Source organism: Helianthus annuus, chromosome 11 (genome assembly GCF_002127325.2).
Source record: "Helianthus annuus cultivar XRQ/B chromosome 11, HanXRQr2.0-SUNRISE, whole genome shotgun sequence".
NCBI classification, from domain to species: Eukaryota; Viridiplantae; Streptophyta; class Magnoliopsida; order Asterales; family Asteraceae; genus Helianthus; species Helianthus annuus.
The window spans coordinates 167972403-167998669 of record NC_035443.2 but is presented as its reverse complement, the minus strand read 5'-3'; the positions used below and the strand labels follow the sequence as shown (position 1 = coordinate 167998669).

Genomic DNA, 26267 nt, shown 5'->3' with positions numbered 1-26267 from the left:
CGTCAAGGTACCCTTTTTATGTTTAGAATCATTTATTTTTGCTTTTGTATTTCATTTGACCTTGACCGTAGTCTAAGGCTACATTTGTTTTCTTTCGAATTATCTTTCCGACTTTATGACTTCTAACGTCATTTACACGTCGGTTTGTCCTACACTTACCGTTACCCGTTTCTTACCTATACTTCTTTACGAACCATCACATAGGTTCATTAATATTTCGCGCTTCCATCATTCGGCTTGCGCTTACTTGTACTACCAAGTTTTTATACTTTATTTATCCCGTTTGACTTATTCGTGTGAGATTTCATCACTTATGAAGGTCAAACTTCATTCTTTATTCGACCTGTTCAACTTTAAAACAGTTGAACATAGCTATCAAAATTTTTGCTTGAAATTTCTCATCATCTTTTAGTCTTGACTCATAATCCGAGTCTTTTGACTTTCTATTTCGCGTTCCCGTCCCTTGGTTTACGCATACTTTCAAAATCCTACCCATCTATCGGGTATTTTACCGAAGTCACTATCAAGGCAACCATCCCGGTATGTATTAAGACTCCGTTTTAATTTATTTGGTTGTCTTAGTGAAATTCATCATTTTATTCATTCAAGTTCTTTATTCTTTATTTAATTCATCTGACTTGTCCATGTGAATTTCATCACTTGCGACAGTCAAACTTTTATCCCTATGCCTTAGTATTCCTATTAATTAGTCTGTATTTTCATTTACTTTGATCCTTGTCCCTTCTCTCGGCTCGTTATTCTAACGTAATACGCTTCCGTCATCCGACTTGCGTTTACGTTTATTATCAAACATTTTGCTTATTTTATTCATTTGGGTACTTTTTTTTTAAATTGTCCCATTCACCCCGTCCTTATTACATCGGACGTAAATGTGTCCATCATATGAAGTTCATGGTATTATGTGTTCACTACTTACTTGGCCAGAGTAAGCGGTCAACACATGACACGCATGGCCTTTTTATAATTTTCACATCACGCCCTATGTAAGTAACGCCTTTATTTGTTTCTATATCTTTGATTTCATTCCGTAAAACTTTATTTAATTGCTAAACGACAATCATTAGTTTTACTTGTTTTTCCCTTTAACATATAGAATGTTTTTTTTTAATCAAACTATTATGTAACCATATTCGTTAATGTGGTCGCTACTTTTCTCAATAGTATAATATTGAGAATTATTCATTTGGATAATTACTCCCGTCTAAGTTTCCACATAAACTAACTCTATTATTGTCTCGTTATTCACAATCGTGAATAACACATGTTTCTATTTGATCTTTCTTGGAAACATCATTCTAAATAGATATCTTATTCGGTTTTTCCAAGTTTTATCCTACATATGCAACCGTCATTCTCTACGTATTTGTTGCATATTACCATTTGTGCGATTAAATGTAAAACGTGCACCTGGTAATGCTTGCCCCGACGGGCTTTCCTTGCCATTAACATTGTTCGCGATTGTTACGCGATTTTTGTCCTTGGCGAGCATGCTCTGCTTGTCATACTCGGACCGTTTCTCCGTCGTATCCGAAATTTGTTACACTCTCGCCATCCTCAGATGCGAGTATCCTTCAATTAAGACATTTACAAGGATTAGTAATGTCGACTTCAATAAATGCCCGTATCATAATACAAGGCTTTTCTACTATACGTGTCAACGCACGTAATTTCATTAACTATATCGATCCTTGATCGATTTAATTGGGGTAACGTGTATTACACGATAATCCTATGTGTTATTTACAACACTTTAATCATACTAAACCATTACTATATACATGTACTTACCGGATTTGCGATCAAGCCTCGAACCGAACACTTTATTCTTTTAACCTTGAGCTCTGATTACCAACTTGTAAGACCCTTGCTATTATCTAACAGTTTTCGTATGGTTTACGAAAATAAATATGTAATTATGGATACACATATAATGAAAAATACGGTTTTATTAAAACTTTTACAATTTAAGAACAATTCAACGTAATGTCATTGAGTTCGCCGTTTAAAAATAACGACGAAACTATGTGCGGAATTTTGTAACCGCATAGTGTTCGGTTCACTTCATTGCTTGATCGACATCCGCATGGTAGCTACATTCATCTAATATCAAAAACCAACTTAAAGGTTAGTTTTGATAACTTAAAAACAAGTATAAACAAGTTCCATAACTTTTTATCTACAAGTCCATTTCGCGTAATTCTTTTTCCCACACGTCCGTAATTAAATTACGAATCCGTTTATCACCTCGGTTTGCATAAAAATCTGATTTATAAGCAACGACTTAAAAATCCTTTGTGTGATTATTTGACCCGTTACTTTTAACATCATACTACAAGTTTATTAACAATATTCATTGCTTATCATTTTTACCCATTCCGGGCTTGCCAAAAATTAGCATTTTCGCTTCCATTAAAAGGTTTGTATTCATGTTTACATTCACAGGTGTATTTTGAAAATTTCCAACACTTAGCCAATCTTAATCACTTGCTTTATTTTGACCCATTTAACGGTTTTTATGCATTTAAGCATCAATTTCACTCATCTTTTTTCGCACTTCACATTTTTACATTTAAGATGTCTACTTATGTTTCACCACAACTATTTATGTGATGAATTAATACAATAAACCGATTATCTCGAGTATTACTTTTCGGTTAGTCATTTTACTAAAAAGACCTATTCTTAGGCATTTGACCCACGAAAGTTTATGCCTATATTCTTATACGTATCAAAAGGGTTACATAATCATAATACAAGTTCCTAAACAACCTCTAGGGTTCGTTTGCCCGGTTTACCCAACGAGGGCTTTTTGGTCAACTTTAATACTTCATTTTACAACGAAGGACTTTCGCTAATTAATTGACCAAGAATCGTATGTTTAACTAAAAGCTTGTTTATGCGTACCTGGCTCGGGTCAACATATAAACCCGTTTTATACCTTGCTTTTATTAGCCGCTACATTATAGCGACGCAATTATCCACTTCCGGTTCACTCCTATGAACATACGACTTAACAACTAACGTTAGTCAATATTGTCAAATGGTGTTATCACCACCATTTGACTCGTTTGGCCTATATGACCAAACATTCGCATTTGTTTCAAAGCATGGTTTTTAACTACCCATTTCGGATTTTACCACAAAATTTCCTTTTTCTTACATATTTAACCCATTTCAGCTTACGTCGTGGGTATCCATTTAATCTCAACTTATATTTAGTCATCACGTGACTATATTACCCTTTTACCCCTTTTTCCCATTTCTAGTTACGCTATTAGGTAACTTTAAGAAAACTTATAAATTCTTAGTCAATTCATGACTAAATTACCATTTTGCCTCTTTTTATCATTAACCATGGTTTTGATCGTTTTTATTCGTTCCGACTCATTTCGGTTCGTGTCGGAACCCATTTTTTTAAAAACATAATCCATTGTCATATTTATCACCTATAAAATAAACACGTACACTTAAATTGGGTGTAAGCTTTACTTACCTTGCATCCTTGCGAGCTTTATACTTGAACTTGTATCCATTTGACCCGTTCATTTCCAAGCTCCTACCTAGCTTGTCAGAGTCAAACTACCATATCATATCCACAAGATGATTAGATTAGTCAACCACTAACATGACCATCACACCTTATGGATTCACACACTTATTCATCAAAGTATGCTATTTATTTAACAACTATTTTTTTCTATAATTCTTTACATTCACTAACCGTTTGACCCGTTAGTCAAGTTACTTATACAAACTAGTTAGTAAGTGATTTTGAACATTTTAAGCATGTCACATAAAGTTTTATTTGTTCCTAACAATAAATACTTCATGACTAAACAAGTATACTCAATCATATGTCTTTTTCTGGATTAATAATAAAATTATTAATGTGCAACGATTTTCTATTCAGCTGCTTTAATCGACCATTATGACCAATTTAAAGTCTCAATATAGAACACTCATATCGATAAAATGATTTGAACTACTTATTGGGGGGTTTCTCCCCCTTTTTAGCCAATGCTGAATCGAACTAGATTAACATGTTCAAAAATGGATCGTAGAAAACTTCAATAGCTTCGCAAGCATATAAGGTACACCTTCTAACGAATTTTCTATGATTTATATAAAATCAGCACAACAACTATATTTTCATTTTTCAATCAGCTTTCAAGGTTTCTGAACAGCAGTTTTAATTCACATTTTTTGACCTATTTAACAACCACATTTGTTTCTTATGATTGAAAACAGTAAAAATTTACTCCATAAGCTTTCCGGAAAGGTATAGAACACTCAAATCGGATAAACGGTTGATTTTATATAATTTTTTTAAGATTAGTCAAAATCCATATAAAAAGCTACGGAAATCATGTTTAGGGTCCTTTCAAATTCGACCCAAACCATCAAATGCAACCCATTTCCATGGCTATAACCCTTACTAAACTCTTGGTAATGGTTAGAGACCTATAACACAGTGATTGTAGCCTAAGAGATGTCAAAAACATCGTCTATTTCCAGAAGTCATCGTATGAAATCCTAATTTTACCATCTTCTCAACTTCATCTTTGTCAAATTAAGAACTAGAACTAAAATTAACATATATTCAAGTTCTATTTGGTGATTCTCATACACCATCATATTTAAAACCCGTACTATTCCATATCACACGAAATTAGTCAGATTAGCCAATTACGTGTTTCTTTCATAATTACAACATATAAACATTTGTTTAGGCATTTTAGCAAGTACCTAGCAGGCACGATTTCTATACCTCTTATTCCGTTCATGGATAATCTTTTTAACCAAGTTTCAATCATTAAATCAAACCCTTATTTCTAGCATTCATAAACAATACCAAGACTTGTATCATAACATCAATTCTACACTATTTCAACATTGAAATTCAGTGTTCATCACATAATTACAACACCCACTTAACGCATGTATGGGTAATTATCAATGTCATAATTTTCATCACTGATTCAACAAGTTGTTGACTAGGGTTTACCCCTAGACATGTTTTCATTACTAATTTCATCTAAATATCAATCAATCAAGTTCAGATTTTGATTTCTCATGTTCATCAAAATTTTAAGATGTAACCAAAAGATGAAATTTAGCATACCTTGTGATCCCTTCACTTAGGTGATCACTAAAATAAGCTTGGATTTCGATTTGGGATTGATTTGGCCTTCCAGTTGCTTGATTTTTGGCTAGTTAGGGTTTGGTTAAAGGAAGCTTGTTCGCCCCCTGTGTTGTCTACGACCAGAACACACACCAAGTGTGTGTTTTGGGTTTTTAATTTTTTTTTTATAATAATTATTTTCTTACTTAACCCTTTTAGTCCCTATAGTTTCTAAAAGTTATAAAAAGGTTACTATATCAAGTTCCTTCATTATTTTAAAACACTTAACTAACTAGGTTGATATTCCTAGTTACTTAGTGGGTCCCGAGAGTTATAATCCGTTTTATTTTATGTCCCGTTAACTCGGGCTTCTTATAAACTTACTTTTTTTAAAGCATTTATTCTCCTTTTAATTAATATTAGGATTATTTGTTTAAATCCTAATATTCACCTGGTTAATTTTACCACTAACGGTATTTTACCTGTTCATTAATATTAACGTGGTTTGACTATCAAACCTGTTTTCGGGGTGTTACATGATGGTGCATAATGGTTACGGTGGTGATGGTGTATGATTGTTGTGGAGGTGGTGGTTTATGGTGATGGAGAATGAAGATGAATCTGTATCTTGAGAGAGAGAAGAGTGAGGAGAGAGAAGATGGAGTTGCAGGTGGGTTTGAAGAGATGATATAGCTGTCTTTTGTTGGAGATTTAGGGTAGTAGTATATTTAAATACAAATTACCAAAATGCCCTTACTTTTATCTTAAAGTTACCAAAATGTCCTATAAGTTAACAGATATTATGGATGGAGTTAAGCATGTGGAGCAAATTGGCGATAAAATCAAAACATTAGGGAGTAAAATGGTTATTTTTAAAAGTTTGGGGCAAAACTGTTAAAGTGACCAAACCACAAGGAGCAAAATGTAAGTTTACTCAAACTTCTATTTTGCTCCATGTGGGTTGGTCCTTTTAACCATTTTGCCTTAATCATTTAAAAATAGTCATTTTTCTCTAATAGTTTACTATGTTTTTCTTACTTTGCTCCCGTCTCTTATCTCAATTAAATGATTCAATTAAGGGTAGGGGTATTTCGGTAATCTTATATATAAGGTTTATTTATTTGGTATTAATTCATGAAATTCAAGATTTATACATATATCCACCACCACCTTCTCTTATCCTTCTCTCTCTCTCTCTCTCTCTTTATCACCTCTGCCGCCGCCACCACCACCACAACCCTACCTCAGCCACCACCACCATAACCCTACCACCGCCAGTCACCCGACCACCATCACCACCTTGCACCAACTCCATCCAACCACCACCTTCTCTTCTCCATCTCTCTCACCTCAGCCACCACCACCACAACCCTACCTCAGCTGCCACCACCATAACCCTACCACTGCCTGATCAAGCAACGAACATGTATAAAGGGACACCTTGAACCACTATTTAAAGTTTCTTCGTACACCCACACACCCTCGAGCTTACCACTGAAATCACTCCTGTGATTAAGTAAGCTTCGCCGATAAACGGTGGACTCCGACCTCGCCTTTTGCCTACCATTCTCCACACATTTTTGTATGCTTTTAACTTGTTTCAATTCGTAGAAGAGAAGCCCTATCAATTTGAAGTAACAACAACACATTTCTATTCGATTCGGGAACTTGGGGAGAGAGAGGAAGTCTAGAGAGAGAGAGGTGACGACCGCCTATGGTTTCGACAGTGAAGGTGCTTAGGATTTTGAGCCAAGGACTTGGATGATTACGGTGACGGTGGGGTACATTTGAAGCTCCAGTGGTTGGTGTAGGGTGGTGGTGGTGCGTTGTGGTACGGTGGTTGTTGGTGATCGGGTAGGGGTGGTGGTCATTCGGTGGAGCTGGTGCAAGGTGGTGGTCGTGTGGTGGTTAGGTGGTACTGGTTGGTTGTGGTGGTGGTTGTTGGTGATGGAGGAGAGAGAGAGTGTGTAGAGATAGGGTATTGAGAGAGAGAAGAGATAGCGTATTTATTTTATAGGTTTTGTTATATGTATTATATATGTGTGTGTATATATATATATATATAATCTTTAATTGTAAAATACCTTTAATTTTATACTGAAAGTTACCAAAATACTCTTTCAGTTAACAAACAATTTGGATGAAGTTAGAGGCGGGGAGCAAAATGGAAAAAACATAGTAAACTATTGGAGGAAAATAGTTATTTTTAAATGACTGAGGCAAAACGGTTAAAACGACCAAACCACATGAAGCAAAATAGAAGTTTACTCTTGAGTTTAAATGGTTTTTTTGGGTTTATTTGATGTAGCATGTTTCTATTGGCTATTGATGTGGGGTTATTAGGTTAAGGGGGTAACCACCCTTCCAATCTAAGGGTTAAGATCCTGTACAAACAGTGTTAACTATAAGAACCGTAAGAACAGATCTGAGCCATTGATAATTTAAATCAATGGTTGATGTTGATTATAAATAAAACTCTTATAATTAAAAATTAGTATTAACAAGTTAGGGGTAATTTTGTAAATTGCTAGTCATTTGACCATTTTCCATTAAATACAAATTCCACCAAGGTTTTTTAAACTAAAATAACTTTTATATACTTCATTATTTTTAAAAAAGAAATATACCATAAAATCAAGTATTTTTTTTATCTTTAATATGAGTACCATATTGCTATACCTTTTTTGTATTTATAAAAGTGATTTTAAAAAAAAGTTAACAAAAGGTGTTTTATAATTGTGCTGATAACGTGCTGATTATGTGTTAATTACAAAAATAATAAAAACAAATACCAAAAATAGATATAATCAGCACATTTGGTGTGCTAATAATGGAGAACGATTGAGGATGTTGTGCTAATGTTGATTATAGAGAACGATTGAAGACGATGTGCTGATAATGGAGAATGATTAAGGATGTTATGCTAATTATATAGTGTTGTGCTGATTATATTTTTTGTAATTATTTTTAATTAGTTATAAATAAATATGGTCAAAAGTTCTAAATTATCCCTAAACTAATTTTTATTGATGAACACTTGTCAATTATGTGTTGGTTCTTATGGTTTTTACAAACTTAAGTTTTTGTATTTGATCCTATTCCCCAGTCTAATGGATTAAATGTTAACAAATTGTACACATAAAGCTACAACGAATGTTTGTCCGATAAAAAGTGAGCACTTTTTGTCAAAATTACGGTATCTTTACACAACCAATCGAATACATAAAATTTTCAAGAACGAATCTGATAAAACCTAACGGAAAACCCTCAACAAAATATACAGCTCTCATATAGATCATTACTAATCTAACGGGTGGACAAATCTCACATTCAAACCCTAGACACGATCTAAGAGGGACTGTACAAAAGAGAGAAAACCCTAATTGCTATAGACAAGAGGAAAGGTGAGGTTGTGTATATGACAAATGAACCAGCCATCTCTTCTTTATATCAGCTTCAAAGCCTTGAACCCATTTGCCTTGTAAGCCCAATATAACCTTTAAATGACCGGTGTCTAGAAGTGTTCTCCTTCTCTTAGCTGAAGGCTTATCCATGAATCCGGACTTTAAGAACTTGAGGGCGATGGATTCAATCCAGCCACAGGTTCTACCTATGGCTACCTTGTTGCGAACGGATCTCTATTCTTCCAAGAAAAAAAGAAAGAAGACAAAGAACTGGGAGTTGGCGCCAACATAAGTGCTTGCTTGCTTGCTTGCCAGGAAAGTATTTTTGTGTTGGTTTAATGAAAGTTACTGTTAAAAAAAATTATAATCAACCCTTATTAATATATCTTTTCTATCAACATAATTGAAAAAAAAAATCTGTATATCTATCATTATGTGTTTATTTTCAACTCTAGTCACAAAGTTATGATAACTAGGGAGCAAACGTGCAAAATAAAACAAATTAAGTATAGAAGCAGTCAAAGAAAGCTGCATATATACCAAATAATAAATAAAAAAATATTTGAAATTGTTATAAGAAAAAACAATTCTTCTTCTTCTTCTTCTTCTTCTTCTTCTTCTTCTTCTTCTTCTTCTTCTTCTTCTTCTTCCAATGCTTGAATGAGGGCCAAACGTGACTTGTTTGCCATCTCCACCTTATGCAATTCCTCCTTGAGCATTCTCACTTGATGCTCTCCAAGTATCACCTCCTGTTTCAAGTGCTCTAGAACCCTCTGCTTGCTTCTTAGAGGGATAACTGTGGCTTTACGGTCGGTGGGAGAAACATAATCCTGCTCTGTGTGTTGCATGGATGACTCTGTTTCTTGAATTTGCTTTCCAGTTTCAGAATATTTCATCGAGATCTGCTCAACTGTTTTAGCCATTCCGCTACATCCTTCCTTATAATTACACAACAAAAATCTCACATAATTAATACTTTATGTCGATATAGCCCTGGACATTTACATTGCTACACAGTTGGTTAGTTAGTTAGTTACGCTTCTCATTCTTTATCATGCCTCTTCTTTTGAAATCCAAAATTGACCCAAATCTTAAACACATGTTAAGTTTAGGCATGTATTATTAGTACATTTAAAGGATCCCTACTTGAACTATGATAATTACTTACTTGAAATTCCAGTGCCTTCTTAAGTTCCCTCAAAATTTCTTTAGTGGTAGGTCGTTTTTCTCTTTCATGATGTAAGCACTGGCAGGCAATTTCTTGAAATGTAGTCAATGATTTTGGCACAATCTCTTCCCTTATATGTTTGAACACAACCTCATCATGCTTCCCTGCTTCAAATATGTTTTTAATGAACTCTGGTAGATAGTGGCCCTCATTTTTATGGATTTCAAATGTCGACCTCCCACACAAAATCTCAAATAAAACAACACCAAACGAATAAATATCGGACTCTATGGTTAGGAATCCTGATTTTTTGTAAAGTGGGTCCAAATATCCAAGCGTGCCACACGCATGATCGATGACATAGTCTGTTTCTTGAATTAATGGACTTATTAAGGAAAGCCCAAAATCAGCAAGTTTTGCTTTCCAATCATCGCTTAGTAGAATATTAGCAGTTTTGATGTCCCTATGTATCACCTTTGCTTGTTTTCCAACTCCTCCGTGTAGGAAATCCAACGCTCTTGCAACATCAATGCATATATTAAGTCGTTTCACCCATGTAAGAGAAGCATCATTCAAATACCTTTCAAGACTTCCTTTGGGTGCATACTCATAAACAATTACTTTTTCATCTTTCTCATCACAATAGCCTACTAGACCAATGACATTCTCGTGCTTATAATCCAAAAGAATTTGAAGCTCACCCAAGAATTGTTGTTCCCCTTGACCAAACCTCGTATCTAATCGCTTTGCAACAATGATTTTAAATCCATCACCGTCTTCAAGGTTTCCTTTGTAGACTTTCCCAAATCCTCCTCCCCCGATGCAATTGTCATTATGGAAGTTTTGTGTCGCTCGTTTTATGTCTTCAAATGACATTTTGGGGTTGTCCTTGTTGTTTTTCTATCAAACATGACACACCAAATAAAATATACATCGATGGCTACAAATTAGTAATAAAAAAAAATACTAAATTGGTAATTATGTTACTTAAAAATTATTAAAAACTATAAAATGATGATAAGAGTGATAATTTGGTGATATCATACAAAGGGTTTAAACTAAACTTTTTTTGCACTGTACTATGTTTTCTAAAAAAAAAGGTTTAAGATTGAAGTATACCAAAAGGTATACAATGTCTAAAAGGTAGGATTGAGGAATCGATACAATGTCTAAAAAGTAAACATGATAGGTAGAATGCTAGATGTTAGAAAGTGGAAAAGATTTTTAACAACATAAATATAAAGTCATAAGCATTCTACATTTGTTTTGATATTATGGTGACTCATCACACACATTACTTCTAGGAATTGATAATATGATACGATGTATGAACATTTACTTACTTGAAAGAATAATGCTTTCTCAAGTTCCTTGACTACAACTTTCATTGTTGGGCGTTTGTCTTGAGTTTCCGCCACACACTTGAGTGCAATTTTAATAAACGTGTGCAAAGATTCCTTGTTGGGTCCTTTATTTAAAACAAAATGGTTTTCACCGGTTTCTTCCTTTATCACAGGGTCTATCATGTCCTCTAGTGTTCCCATGTGAAATCTTTGCCTTGCTATATTGGGCAGCCCTTTGTCACTCTCCTTCAAGTAAATTTGGTCAGAGACTAACCTCCCACATAGAGTTTCCAACAAGACTACTCCAAAACCGAAAACATCTGATTCTCTGTTTAAGTTACGAGTCTTCTCATATTCTGGTTCTACACAGCAATCTCTAATAAAATTGTTGTTGTGATAGAAAGCTCTGTCTTGTTGATTTGGAGGCAAGAATACGGACCACCAAAAGTGAGCAATCTTTGCCCCCCAGTTATCATCTAACCCAATGTTGAAGCTATGTACTTCACGGTTTACTAAATCCATCTCATAGTGAATGTACCTTAATGCGTGTGCTACGTCAATGCAGATTTTTAAACGTTTTTCCCAAGTCAAAATACTCTTGTCCCTGAAGTTACCCAAATATTCTCCCAAGAATCCATTAGAAAAATTTTCATTGACAAGGATCATTTCAGAAGCTTCAACACAAAATCCAAGTAGACTGACTATGTTGGGATGCTTAACACTGCTAAGAACTTCAATTTCTTTAAGAAACTGTTTTTCTCCGTAGTACAGGTGATGTCCAGAAGGGTAGCGTTTAATAAGTACAGTGTCGTGTCTTTTGGAAGAATGATTTTTTTTGTCAGAATTGTCGACTTTTGCTCTGTACAAACTACATGGAATCCCAGAATCAATTTTGTATGTCTCTGAAAAGTCATTAGTTGCCGATTGAATATGAGTGAGAGGAATCATTAAGTGTTCCAACTTATTTACCTGCAAATTAAATGTCACAAGGTTGAAAATGAGAAGGAAATAGAAAAGAAAATGTGTGGATAAAAGACCCATGTAAGTCAATATCATCGCCAACGAACCGGTAATCAAGATAGACTTCAAATCAAGTTAATCTCAATTTGATTCCACACTTTTGTCTTTTACATCCAGAAATTGATGTTGGGCCTGGGAAAATGAGCAGAACAACTCGTTATCCCAAGCCAACAAACTTTCTATAGTTAGCCGGGATGTAAAAAAAATGAACGACGAAGGTTATATCGTTCCTAGTAATATGGTGTAATTTTTTTAAAATGTTGGAATTAAAGAGAATAAAATGCTCGTTAATGGGTGTAATTTTTTTTTAAATATTAACGTATGAAAACGTTATAATTGTTTGAAAATTAAGGAGGAAACTAGTTAAAGGGAGAAAAGACCATCGTACCCTTCACTCCATAAATAGAGAACAACAAATGTGTGATCATGATTCTCTCCTACACTTCCTACAAAATTCCTCCATTGTACATGATCTCTTATCTTGTTATTAATATGTATTTTGTTAGTGAAATGAAATAAGTTGGGTAATTCATATATGATAATTTGAAACTTCTAACATATATATCATTATAACTTTTGTCGGATTTCATTATACATATTTATAAAAGTTTCCTTTTTAGTTTTTAACGTGTTAAGTTAAATCTTAGTTTAAAAAACCCATGCCTCATGCATGTGAGAATGTAAAAATAAGGCACAACGATTTCATGAAGTGGTCGGAGGCGGGGCTTCATTAGAAAACGGTTGAAGAATGGAAAGCATATATGTTAAAGTAGAACACTCTCGTTGTGATGCGGGTTGTGAAGAGTTGAAGGTTGTCTGTTTTGGAAATTTTACTGAGTTCAAGTAGAAAACGCTCGTTGTAATGCTGGTTGTTAAGAGTTAAAGGTTGTCTGTTTTGGATATTTTACTGAAAATATGTGATTTTCACTAATTTTGTACATAAATAAATGTATTTATATAGACAAGAGATCATGTAGAAGAGAACAATCTCATACAAAGTGTAGAAGAGAATCATGCCTTACACGTGTCTTTAGCAATTTAAAGAGGGAATGGTATGATAGTCTTCTCTCCCTTGAACTAGTTTCCCCTTGATTTTCAAATGGTTATAACTTTTTTTTCATACGTTAATACTTTTTTTAAAATACAGCGTATTAACGAGCATTCTATTCTCTTTAATTCAAGCAGGCTATTGCTATAGTTTTCTTAATTTTTTTTACAGGATATGTGATTACACATTAAATGTAAATCATTACGTGATTACATATTCAACATAACTCATTACGTGATCACACGTTAAATATAAATCTATTACGTGATGACACATTCAATATGATTTGTTATAATTGATGTTATTACAATTATGCTTATTACGTGATTACACAGTCAATAATAAAAACTTAATTGTTTATGCTTTATTATGTGATCAAATCTCTATATGCGGCATATTATGTGATTGTTATAGGTTGACTGGCTAATGTTTTGAACATTTATACCCAATACGTGATTAGACTTGAAATATTAGGTATTTCATGAAATATTATGTATTACATGTTTTGTTTTTACGTAATTACGTGATCACTCAGTGGGGTTTCACATAAATACTAAAGTCAACTATTGTTACGTAATCACTTAGTGGGATTTCACATAAAATACTGTAATGAAACAACGTAGTCACGTAATGGGAATTCAAAATCCTCCTGTAAAAAAATAGAAAACTATAGCAATAGTCTCCTCGAATTAAAGAGAATGAAATGCTGGTTTAGTAATTTAAATAAAATATTAACATATGAAAAGTTATATCCGTTTAAAAATTAGGGGGGGAGAGTTCAAGTGAGAAAAGATTAGAATACCTTTCTTTGTTTGTCTTTTTAGTTGTTTGAACATGGTATTTACCAAAATGTCACCGCTTGTTTTTGGAGAGATCAGTGATTCTCCCTCCCTATACTTTTCCTCTCTTGTACGCGAACACGCCTCTTATATATGTGTTATAAAAATGATTATTCATGAGTTTGTTTTTACCATTTGAGAGCTTCACAAGGAACCAAATCACATCTAAAACGGAGCTAAGATGAATGAGATATGAATGCTAAAATTGTGTTGGGGGAATGAGTTTTGACAACTTTGGTTGTTTCAACAACGCAACTTCAAGCTTCCATATCATATTAACTTCACTTTTAACGTGGTTTGATTTGTTGCGAAGCTCTCACATAATAGGACACAAACCCATAAATAACTATCTATGCACCTTATATATAATTACAATTATTTATGTACAAAAGAGTAAAATGCATTTTCATTAAAATTTTCCAATATTTACTAGGTGGTTACTCTACACAATTGTAGTGGTGGGGAGAAAAAAATAATAATAAGTGGGGTTGTGTTTTGATTTCACTATTTTGTTGGTTTATTGTAGTGGGGGTGATAATAATGATAATCAGTGGGGTTTGTGTTTTGATTTCATTATTAAACCAAACAAATAATAATATAAACAAACGTGATTTGAAAATAAAACATGTTTTTTTAAAAAAGCCAGACTATTAGAACAGTTTAGTTTATAATCATGCCGTTTTATAATATCAAATAAATATTTTATTTTGAGTACAACTTCATTTTTAACAAAACTTATAACGGAATGTCAGGGAAAAAAATCAAGCAAAATTACGTACTGAAGTTTTAGAAAAAAGTTATAAACGTAAATTATTAAAGAAGTATCAAATTAATCAATAAATTAATATATGTTCTAAAAAAGAAAAAAAAGAATTATTAAAAAATAGTAAAGGAAATATATGCTTTAAAAAAAGGAAAAAATTAAAAATATATTATTACAAGTAAATATAATAATAATATGATAATATATTAAATTAAAAATAATAATAAAAAGCTATGTAATATTATAAAAATAAATGCCCTTTGACTTAATTGCTGAGTGTTATGTGTCTTATGTCCAAGGTTTGATGCAAAACTTCTATCGAGTCGGGGGTCTCATTGAAAGCAACCTCTCTATTCTTACATAATAGAGGTAAGGCTGTCTACATCTTACCCTCCTCAGACCCTACCTTAGCTGTGCTATTGGTGAGATTCACTGACGATGATGATTATGATGATGAAGATTATTATTTGTTTCGATTTGGTTGTAGTGGGTAGTGGCAGGGTGGTTTCTGAATATCACAAAAAATGTTTTGCCCCTGTGCGAGATTAAAAATTTGGGCCCTATTCGAAAATCTCAATTTAATATAAACTCACCAATCACTAAAATTTACGTGGATGTAATTTAAATGGTTATTTTTAGCTATATTTAGTAAGTAATTTATTAATTAAAGGAAAAGATGTAGTAAAAAAAACCCAAAAAATAAGATAAGATAAAATAAAGAATTTGGAGACACCAAGTTTAGAACTCGTGTCTGCTTGTTGTTTAAGCAAAGCAGTAACCACTAGTACAAGTGTTCACTTAAGTTATCTTTCGATTCAGTGCTTATATAGTCTATCTTATACAGCGTAAATTTTATATAATATTAAAAATATTTGGGCCTTTGGAGGATTGGGCCTTGTGCCGTCACCCACCCTGAGTAGTGGGGTTGTGGTTACTCCCTACTCACGAGGTACAAATTTAACAAAATCTCTATAAGTTTGATATAACAAAAATCTAAGTTTGATATATCAATAAGTAATTAACACACACAATATTAAACATTTTGTGTATATTATATATAACATTTGCAAAGACGGATCTACAGTAGCTATAATATTATTTTAATTTCTTTTTTTTTTTTTTTGCCTATCAGCCCTTATGCTATTTCTTTTTTACCCCTTTAAGTTTTAATTTTATTATACCATTTCTTTTTGGCCCCTTTAGGTTTCAACTTTTATTGCTCCAGTCCTTCTTCTTTGTTAACGTATTTTTTATTTTTCTATTCCCCTCTGCTACCCCCTTTATTTTCGTAATTAGTAATTTTAGCCCTTACTCCATTTTACATGTTATACAAACTAACCCCTCTAATTTTCAACATTCTAGCTTTACCAATGCTATTTCTTTTTGGCTCCTTTAGGTTTCAACTTTTATTGCTCCAGTCCTTCTTCTTTGTTAATATATTTATTTTTCTATTCCCCCCCCCCCCCTTGCTACCCCCTTTATTTTCGCAATTAATAATTTTAGCCCTTACTCCATTTTACATGTTATACAAACTAACCTCTCGAATTTTCAACATTTTAGCTTTACCCATATATCACATATAATATACGTTTTCAACCTACTAAGTTTTTTACTAACTTAATTTTCGTTCAGTAACTTTCGTCCGCTAATTTGTCGTTGTCTTTAAAAACTTTGTAAAACCTTTTTTACTCCCTCAAGTCTCTAAAGTTTCGAGCTTACACCTACAGGTTACATTGAAATCATCAAATACCTCTAAATGTGTTTTCCATAATTTTTACGCATTACGTAACGATTGGACTAATACATTCGATATTTGCGACGTACTCGCGCTGCAACGCGCTTGGGGTCATATTTTTTTCATATTTTTAACGCATTACGTAATGATTTGACTAATACATTCGATATTTGCAATGTACCTGCGCCGCAATATTCTTTTGAACATATTAGAACTTTATTTTTTAGTTACTAGAGTGAGTGTCGGTACCATAATAAGGCATGGTACATAAAATGTCGATATCACACTAATTGAATTGATACCGATAGAAAACCCGCTGCGTAGCGCGGGTTATCCCTCTAGTTGTAAACAACTGTAAATATGTTATTTATATAATATCAATTTGCAAGATATTGTTGCATTCATAGTTGTACCTAATGCTTTAAGTATTGTATGGTGGTTTATATAAAACCATGGACTCGTATTATTGTGATGGTTGTATTTGTTTAAAACCTGACATTATAAAACTATAAATAAGTAACATTTTTGTGCATAGGGTGTTATACCTTATGCTTTGGGGGGTTTTCAAAAAAAATTGATATTTTTAACTTTAACCCAAAACCTTTTTATATTTCGCAATTTTAACCCACATATTTTTTTCACTTTTAACTCAAAACTTTTCATTATTTTCAATTTGACCTCACAACATTTTTGACCTTCAACTTTGGACCCCCATACTATTCATCCTTCACAAATTTTCGTTTTACGTTTCCTTCTAAATTTTGCGAGTTAACACAACGCAATTAACGTTTCTTTGTTTCGTACAAAAATTATGCGAGTTAACACGACGCAACGTGCAAGTGTGATTCAATGTTTTTACGTTTACTTTTTTCGTTTGATAAGTTTATCACAACGCGTTGGATCGACTCGGTCTTGATAGTCGCTAGCGGTGATGTGGCATTAGTGCTATTTGGAATAGTTTTACGCCCCCGCAGCAACGCGAGGGAACTTAATTCTAGTTCATTATTATTTTCACACTTTTCTTTCCAACACTATATGCTCTTTCTCTTTCCAAAAAGTCACCACCGTTTTACACACCACTTCTCAGCCATCACCACAGTGACACCATGTTATAAAGGTACATTAACCGCTGGTGCATGGCGGTTGTGATGGTTGTGGTGATGACGGTTGGGGTGTTAAGGCAGTGGGAGTGATGGTGTGGGAGATAGACATAGTAGAGAGTAGGTGGTGGTATTGAGGGTTTTCCGGCGACTTGCTGTCGGAACCGGCCACCACCGATGGTGGCGCCACCTCTTTCTTCTAAGTTTTACACTATCTGCCACCACCCACCACCGCTTCTCTGCCGGCGTCAACGCAGGAGAACCTCCGTAAACTACTTCAAGATTCAAGATTTATGTGAATCTTGAAATTTTATCTTAAATTTTCAACCTTTTTAAACCCACTGGCAGTCAATCATAAGGGTGTCATCTTTATAAAAAAAAATCATCTTTAGATGATTGTGTGTTTTCAACCATGGTGGTTTGTATTTGATGCTTACCCTTATGAGTTATGACTACTTTCATGATTTTCCTTTCCCCTCTTTTGGTATTATATTTTTTTACAAGATTGATCATTTGGTATTGTATTTTGTTAAGATCTTGCTTGCAAATTTACTCAATTATAACAGTGGTTTGCTGTTTGTTTTTTTTGGGTATATAGAACTTTTATATATTTTTATGGAAATAGGACTCTATAGATCCAAGAACCACCGTACCCGATGGGGTTGAGTGAGGTTTTTTTAAACAAATTATTGCACTTAAAAATAAAAATAAAAGGTAGAATATTGGTAACCGATTCGCTTCAAGTCTAATGTTACTAAACATGCCGGTTGGTTGAACTCAAATCTTATTTGCAAGTAAACTGTATTGTTATAAATAAGTAGATAATTGCTTATTAAATTATCAAATGTATAGAAATATGAGTAGTTTTACATGTTTCTTTGAACCTTTCTATAAAACTATTAGTATAGATTTAGATGGTTAGGTATGGCGTTTATTAAATGGGTGTATTTAAACGGGTGCACATCAAAAAGTGAATGGGTTGACGTCATCGGAAACAGCGTATGATAGCAAAAGGGGAGTTGCCGGTGAATGAAGCGGTTCACCGAAATTCGTGAGGAGGGTGGTGGTGGCAATCACGAGTGGCGGTGATTTGAGAAAATCAAGATAATTTGATGATGATTTCGCATAAATAAAAAATATTTAGTTGCAAATGTAGGAGTTTCTCAATGAATTGAAAAGGAAAAATTGGTTCTCAATGCATTGAAAAAGAAATACTTCAATCATAATTTACCCTTCGGAGCATTGAACTAAGAATGTTGAGTGGACTTGACCACAAAATCTAATCAAACGATACACAACACAATCCAGGTCCACACCACTTCAATCTTCGGTGGTGACCAACCAAGGATGGATCATTATATCTTGATCCAAATTTACTTTTAGATTTAGCAAGTGAATTGGAGTGGATTATATTAGGCTATAGGGTGTGGTCATGACCCTCATGATCATCATGACCCTCCATGTTAGTGTCATGTAACTCATCTTTAATCCACCATCTAAATCCACTACCCTAAGGGTATGGTCATGACCCAAACCATTAGTCCCTTATTTATTATCTTTGTCTAAATAAAAAGGAAATGATTTGTTGAAAAAATGGAAAGGGGGACCATGATTGCCATGGTTTAATCTATGCAAATCATGGTAGATCAATCAAGGGGGTGGTGTAGCCTTCTATTCATATTCCTAGGTGGCAAATCATGTCCCAAAATCCCCACACCCTATAGCCTTATAGGGTGGAAGACAAACAACAATCTAGCCGTTGAATTCATTGAATATAGTTAATTGTTAAATTCATTGCAAATATGCATACAATCTTAGGCTACACGGTATGGGGGTCGGCCCCGGCCCGTCGCGGATCGGCGACGGTCTAAACACCGTGCCGCCCCCTACCGTCCCCGTCCTGATCGTCCAAAACTAGACGTTGGCGACGATGCAATAAATGTGGGCCCCCCACTTTTGACCGTTTGAATAATAATAAAAAAAAAAAAAACCTAACGGCTATAATTTAAAAAAGAGTAAATTGCCATTTTCGCCCCTGAGGTTTGGGCACATTTGCCATTTTCGTCCAAAATGACACTTTGGTACCATTTTGCCCCCCACGTTTGTAACTTTTTGCCATTTTCGTCCAAATACCTAACCTAGTCCCTTTATAACGTCAAATTGGGGTATTTTTGAAATTTGTTAATGATAAGGGGGTAACTTGTAATGTTTACTCTTTAATTTATAATGTTTTTTTAATAATTTTTTTAATTTATAGAGTGAATTAGTATTTTTTTAATTTATAAATTTCATCAGTCCAATCTCTCTCTCTCTGTATCTCTCTCTCTCTCTCTCTCATCTTTCTCTCTCTTCTCTCATCCACCACCACCAATCCCCACCACCTCCACACCTTCATATCTCTTATTCTCTCTTTACTCTCTCTCTCTCTCACTCCAACCACCACCATAAACCCCAACCAGTGATTCAATCAAATCTAGCAAACATCATACAACAAATTCTGCAACAAGTGCAAACCTGTATACACATAAGCATTTCAATAACAATCATTTTGCAAAATACATCAAGAAAGTCTAACTGATCGATTCATATATCTGCTCATCGTACATTCAAACAACAAAAAAGTAATTTGAATACCAGATTTACCTTTTTAGCAAAATAAGAAGCAGTATCACCCCATTTCTTATTCCCCCACGAACCCAAAACAGATCCTTGAGCAGAAACTGACGGAATAATATCATCATCATCAGCATCATCTACAGGAGGTCTATCATTCAACAAAAGCTCGACCTTGACCATACGGCGAATCATCATCAACAACCCGATCCAATGTTATCTTGTTCAATTGAAAATCGAAACCCTAACCAACTCCACCAGCAACCGCCATTAGCATCATCTTCATCATATCTGAGCGAAACGCTAGATTAGAAACACCCGGTTGCCGTAGTGAGAGAGAAAAACGGTGAGAGAGAGAGAGAGAGAAAGAGTGGTGGTGGTGGCCGGCGACTCCTCATCTGCCATCACCATTCACACCATTCACGATCGCAGAAGAGAGAGAGAGAGAGAGAGAGAGAGAGAGAGAGAGAGAGAGAGAGAAAAGAGAGAGATGGGTCGGATTTGCGATGGTTGTGCCGGAGTTGCCGGTTGTGCCGGAGTTGCCGCCGGAGTTGCAGGTTGGTGATGGTCGTGGTGGTGGCGGCGTTTGTTGAGGGTAGGAGATGAGTGTAGTATGTGTGTATGTGTTGTATGTATGTGTTGTGATATATTTATAAAACATAAATTGCAAGTTACCCCCTTATATTTGAAAATTTTCAAAATTACCACATCAGACAAATATAAAGTAACTTGGTTAGGCATTTGGATGAAAATGGCAAAAAATGCCAAACGTGGGGGGCAAAATGGTACAAAAGTGTCATTTTGGACGAAAATGGCAAACGTGCCCAAACCTCAGGGACGAAAATGGCAATTTACTCTTTAAAAAAACACCCATTTCACTTCCATTTTTATAAATACTCACATCCTTAACCCCTATTTTCACAACTTTTCACCCACTACCACCCCATCTCTCTCACATTTTATAAACCACTCATCCCTTTTTATAAAAAGTCATCATATTTTGTATCATTTTTTACCCGCTTCCACACCATCTCTCGCTAAAAAATTATCATGGCTTCACCCGTTTCTTCCATTTCTTCAATTTCTTCTATGTCTTCATCGTCTACGTCCGAGTGGTATTCATCATCTTCGGAAGAGGATGTTATTATGCACAACATGATTATGAACGCGGCTCAGGTGTTCATGTCGTCCGCTGAAGGATCGTCCCAACCGCTAACCAGACGAGCAAAATATAACCGAGACCAAGAAGGTATTTTAATTTTTTTTTCCTTATGTTTTATGTAGATTTTAAAATGTATGTTTTAATTAATTTTATTTATGTTTTGTTCTAAATTTATAGCCGGCCACGATAAACTAGTAGCCGATTATTTTGCCGACGAACTCGTGTACCCAGCCGAGATTTTTCGACGTCGTTTCCGCATGAGTCGTCAACTGTTCTTACGTATTGCAGGCGACATGGCCCAGTCTGATCCCTTTTTTACATTGCGAAACGATGCTAGAGGGCAAAGGGGGTTCAGCAATTTACAAAAATGTACGTCGGCCATTCGCCAACTTGCGTACGGTTACGCACCAGATGCATTAGACGAGTACATTAGGATGTCTGACAGAACCGCACGTCGATGTTTGTACAAGTTTTGCCAATGGGTTGTCAAATTGTATAGCAAGCGATACCTGCGGAAACCGAACGCAAACGACGTACAAAAATTATATCAGGCACACGAACAGAGACATGGTTTCCCAGGAATGCTCGGGAGCATTGATTGCATGCACTGGCAGTGGCAGAGCTGCCCGGTTGCATGGCAAGGTCAGTATACTAGGGGAGATCAAGGACATCCGACTATCATTCTAGAGGCTGTTGCGTTACAGGATCTCTGGATATGGCATGCTTTTTTTGGTCTACCCGGGTCACTCAACGACCTCAACATCATATACCAGTCCCAGATTTTTGATGATGTAGTGGCGGGTACAGGTCCAGACACAAGCTTTACGGTTTCAGGGGTGGAGTACAGGCGAGGTTACTACCTAGCCGATGGGATATACCCAACGTACTCGACAATTGTTAAAACTGTCCCGCACCCGAACGACGACAAAAGGAAAAAGTTTGCAAAGTTTCAAGAGGGCGCAAGAAAAGATATTGAACGGGCTTTTGGTGTTCTACAAAAAAAAATGGCACATCATTTCTATTCCAGCACGTTCGCAAACACCAAGGAGGTTACGACACATTATGTACGCTTGTATCATCCTTCATAACATGATCATTGAAGACGAAGGGAGAGCGATATGCGATTACGACGAAAACGCGTCTACTGGAAATTCTGTTCCAATTAGTGAGGAAGAACAAGATTTGAACGCCTTCGCTCTACGTAACGAGTACACACTTCACAACCTACAAGCGGACTTGGTGGAGTATATTTGGAACAACGCTGAAAACGAACCCGCCCACCACATGGAAGACGACGACTAGTAGCTTATTTTAGTATGTTAGGATATTTTTACGTTTTTTTTTTAACTTTAGGTTTTTAAGTTTTTGTTTTTTTTAGTTTATTTTTTTAAGTTTAATTTTTTTTTATGTTTATGTAATGTTTTATAATATTAATTAAAATATTTTATTACTTTATTTGTTAAATGTTTAAAAAAAGATGGAGATTTAAAAAAAATATATATATAAAAGTGGTGGAGGATGATGACTAGGACCATCCTCCCATGCCCCCTAGTTTTGGAGGATGATTCATCCTTGGGAGGACTATGATGTGGCGCCTACGTGGCGGATCATCCTCCAAGGATGGTCCATCACCATACCATGTAGCCTTATTAAATTTACTTCTCTATACTTTTCATTGATTGGTTTTAGGGTTTAAAGTCTTTTTATAGATACATGTAAAATAGTGTGTTCTATGGCCTAATTGATTAGAGTTGCTACAATTGATATGTTACGAAAGAATTGGAGTTGCTACAATTGATGTGCTACGAAAGAATTTATACATGCCCCTGCCGCAACGCGGGGGTGGTTATTACTAGTTTCAATTAAAATATAACTTTTTAAAGGTAACTTAGGACGCATTTAACATATAGTATTTTAAAACACTAATTTGTTAGAAACAAACAAATTAATTTTTCTTTTCTTAACATGTTATATTTTAAAAGTAAACTAACTAAACAAACATGATATATGCACGTAAAAAGAAAGATAAAAAACAATAAGAAAAACAAAAAATAGAGGTCTTACAACTTTTTCACGTTCTAGCTGAAATTCCAATGCTTCCTCAAGTTCCTTGACAATATTGTACGTGTCCGGACGTTGTGCTCGTTGCTCCTTTAAGCAAAAATATGCTAGATATGAGTATTTTTCGAGTGATCGCGAGGACACCTGATTCCGTAAATTGGGATAGATTATATCCTTCAGCGTTTTTTTATCATAATGATGTATGGCCAATGGAGCTAATAACCTATTTTCATTATTTGGAGTAAATGCTTTCCTCCCGCATAATACTTCAAATAAAACCACACCGAATGAGTAAATATCTGACTTATGGGTCACACCTTTGCTCTTTTCAATTTCTGGGTCCATATACCCTATTGTGCCAACGGGTTCAGAAAGGATGACCCGGTCCATTCGGTTAACCGGTTGTTTTAGGTAAACTTTAAAACCGGATAACTTGGCTTCATGGTTCTCATCCAATAAAATTGTAGAGCTATTGATGTTGCGATGTATAATAGCATAACCACGCTCCTCATCATGATGGAGGTAACTCAATGCACGCGCCACGCCTACACATATCTTCAACCTTTGCATCCATGTGAGGTTCGGGCTGTTTAGATGCTCCTTTAGACTTCCTTTTGCCGCATACGTGGTTATGATGATCTTCTCATCTTTCTCGTTACAAAAACCAATAATAGAGACTATATTCGTATGCTTGAGATCAGAAAGCATTGAAATTTGTGTCCAAAACTCGACGTCTCCTTCCCCTTGCTTACGATCTAACCTCAACGCAGCAATCTTGATCAAGTTCCCGGATCGCTTGAGCTCTCCTTTGTATACTAGTCCAAACCCACCGCGCCCGATGATGTTATCATCATGAAAGTGATTGGTAGCCTCTATTACGTCTTCAAGTGGGATTTGTAAGTGAGCAAACTTGTTGATTAACATAGTTGATGCCATGTTTATGTTTATCAAAAAGAAAAAGGAGAGTGCAAAATCAATGGGTATAGGAGAGATAAGGGGGTGAGGACTCGGAAGAGTTGCCTTTGGAGTGTTATAGTGAAAGGGTACTCGGTTTTATTCATTTTGTTATTATTTATCTTTAGATTATTTATCAAACTACGCGGTTTCATGGACCATTATTGACACTTTAATAGTTCATGATGATAATAATGTTCACCCGTATACTTAAACTTTTAAAAGTGTGTTTGGTGGGCCACTATTCAAAAGCATAGACATGATCATATAAAGGTGTGTTTGGTGGGCCACTATTCAAAAGCATAGACATGATGTAAAGGACGAGTATACTATTTGTGTAGTTAAATCAAAGAGTAAACTTTCGAAAATGTTGAATTTGGGTTCTATATTTTTATTTATAACTTTTGAATTTGGGTTGTCCTCAAATTAGCGTTTTAGAAAATGTTGTTTAAGTATCTCCTTTTTTATTTTTTATTTAATAGATTTCACTCGCATGATTACCATGTTGGATCAGTTCTGTTTAATCATAATGAAAAACATGAAAACATACCTGTTACAGCAGACAGTGCAGTAGAGAATCCAGTCAGAGATGATTCCATCGTGTTCGACATATGTGTCAGTGTGATCTGGTTCCTCCTTAGGGTGCTGACTGATGATGGTGACTAAGAAAACCGACAAGGGAATCGGTTATGGGAGAGGGAGGTCGATGATGATGATGATGATGATGTTATGATTAGGTTGTCTGATTGAGTGTGTAACCTAATGACCTTTACATAATTCTCCTTATATAAGCACCCAGGAGGAAATCTAATTAGTTAATATGGTAATATGGTCCATCAACAATTACCAACTAATTATTTAATAGGTTATTATATATGTTGATCTATATTATGTAAATGATTATAATGGCTACATGATTAAATATCAAACCATAATATATTTAATCTTACATACCGCTTTTTAAGTTTTGCAAAATTAGACATGTAACTCTATTTTGAAAAATCTGACCAGATTTTGGTTTTGGATGAAAATGGCAACAAGATTTAAACCACAGGGACTAAGATTTAAAAGGTTTGAGTTTTGTAATAAAGTGGCAAAAGCGACTAAACCTCAGAGACCATTTTAACAGTTTAATATGGTCTAGCCAGCGTTTTGGGCAATCCACCGCCCCAACCCACTCCCCACACCCCGCAACCTTACAACTTTAAAGGACGTTTAGCCAAAGGTGTCGCAGAATAAAATAGAAAACATTCATTAGATGTTAACTTGAAGGCAAATCAGCCTTAAAAAAAATGTAATTAAACACATGTTAGTGCTTGGTTTAAAAGAATAAATAAACAAAAATAGGGAAGAAGATGACCCTTCTTTGTCTCTTTGGTATATAGCAGTTTGCGATAATCATGGTATCCATTCATCTTACTTTATAATAATATTAGTAATAACAAAAGTCTGTTTATCAGTTTGCGATAAAGGTCTCCACTCATTTTGTTTAATCTAACACCAACCCACTCATTTTATTTTATAATAATATTAGTAACAAAAGTCTGTTTATCAGTTTGCGAAAAAGGTAGTTAAAAGGTATTGTTATGATTACCTGTTGGGCTTTATGAAAGGTGCGAAACTCTAAGTTGTTCTAGAGAGTTAACCCGAAGGTTATTAAGGTTGTCGCGATGGTCAAGTCTTTGTCTTTTTTGTGGTTGAAAAACAGGTCTAGGTTTGTCTCTATTCTTTGGAAGGACTGGGTTGTTTATCCCTTGTATATGTTGTAAGTGCTTTGCCTTGCCGGTCCTTGCTTTGAGGGCGCGCACGATTTCTTATTAAAGTTCTCTTTTAAAAAAAAAAAAAGTTTGCGATAAAGGTCTCCACTCATTTTGTTTTAATCTAACGCCTATCCACTCATTCTATTTTCTAATA

The 26267-nt window shown here is 34.9% G+C and overlaps 1 protein-coding gene across 2 annotated transcripts; it reads right to left on the bottom strand.

Moving 5' to 3' along the window:
• Nucleotides 1-8950: 8950 nt before the first annotated feature.
• On the bottom strand, nucleotides 8951-24476 carry LOC110890954. Of its 2 annotated transcripts, none has more exons than XM_022138598.2 (4): nucleotides 23403-24476; nucleotides 11059-12027; nucleotides 9716-10615; nucleotides 8951-9485 (listed from the first exon to the last, which is right to left on the bottom strand). In XM_022138598.2, exons 1-4 carry the CDS (start codon nucleotides 24333-24335, stop codon nucleotides 9066-9068), a joined length of 3222 nt encoding a protein of 1073 aa, XP_021994290.1. In that variant the 5' UTR covers nucleotides 24336-24476; the 3' UTR covers nucleotides 8951-9065. The 2 variants fall into 2 exon arrangements, with proteins under 2 accessions (XP_021994290.1, XP_021994291.1); XM_022138599.2 differs by having other exon boundaries at nucleotides 9040-9481; nucleotides 23403-24475.
• Between the last annotated feature and the right edge of the window lie 1791 nt (nucleotides 24477-26267).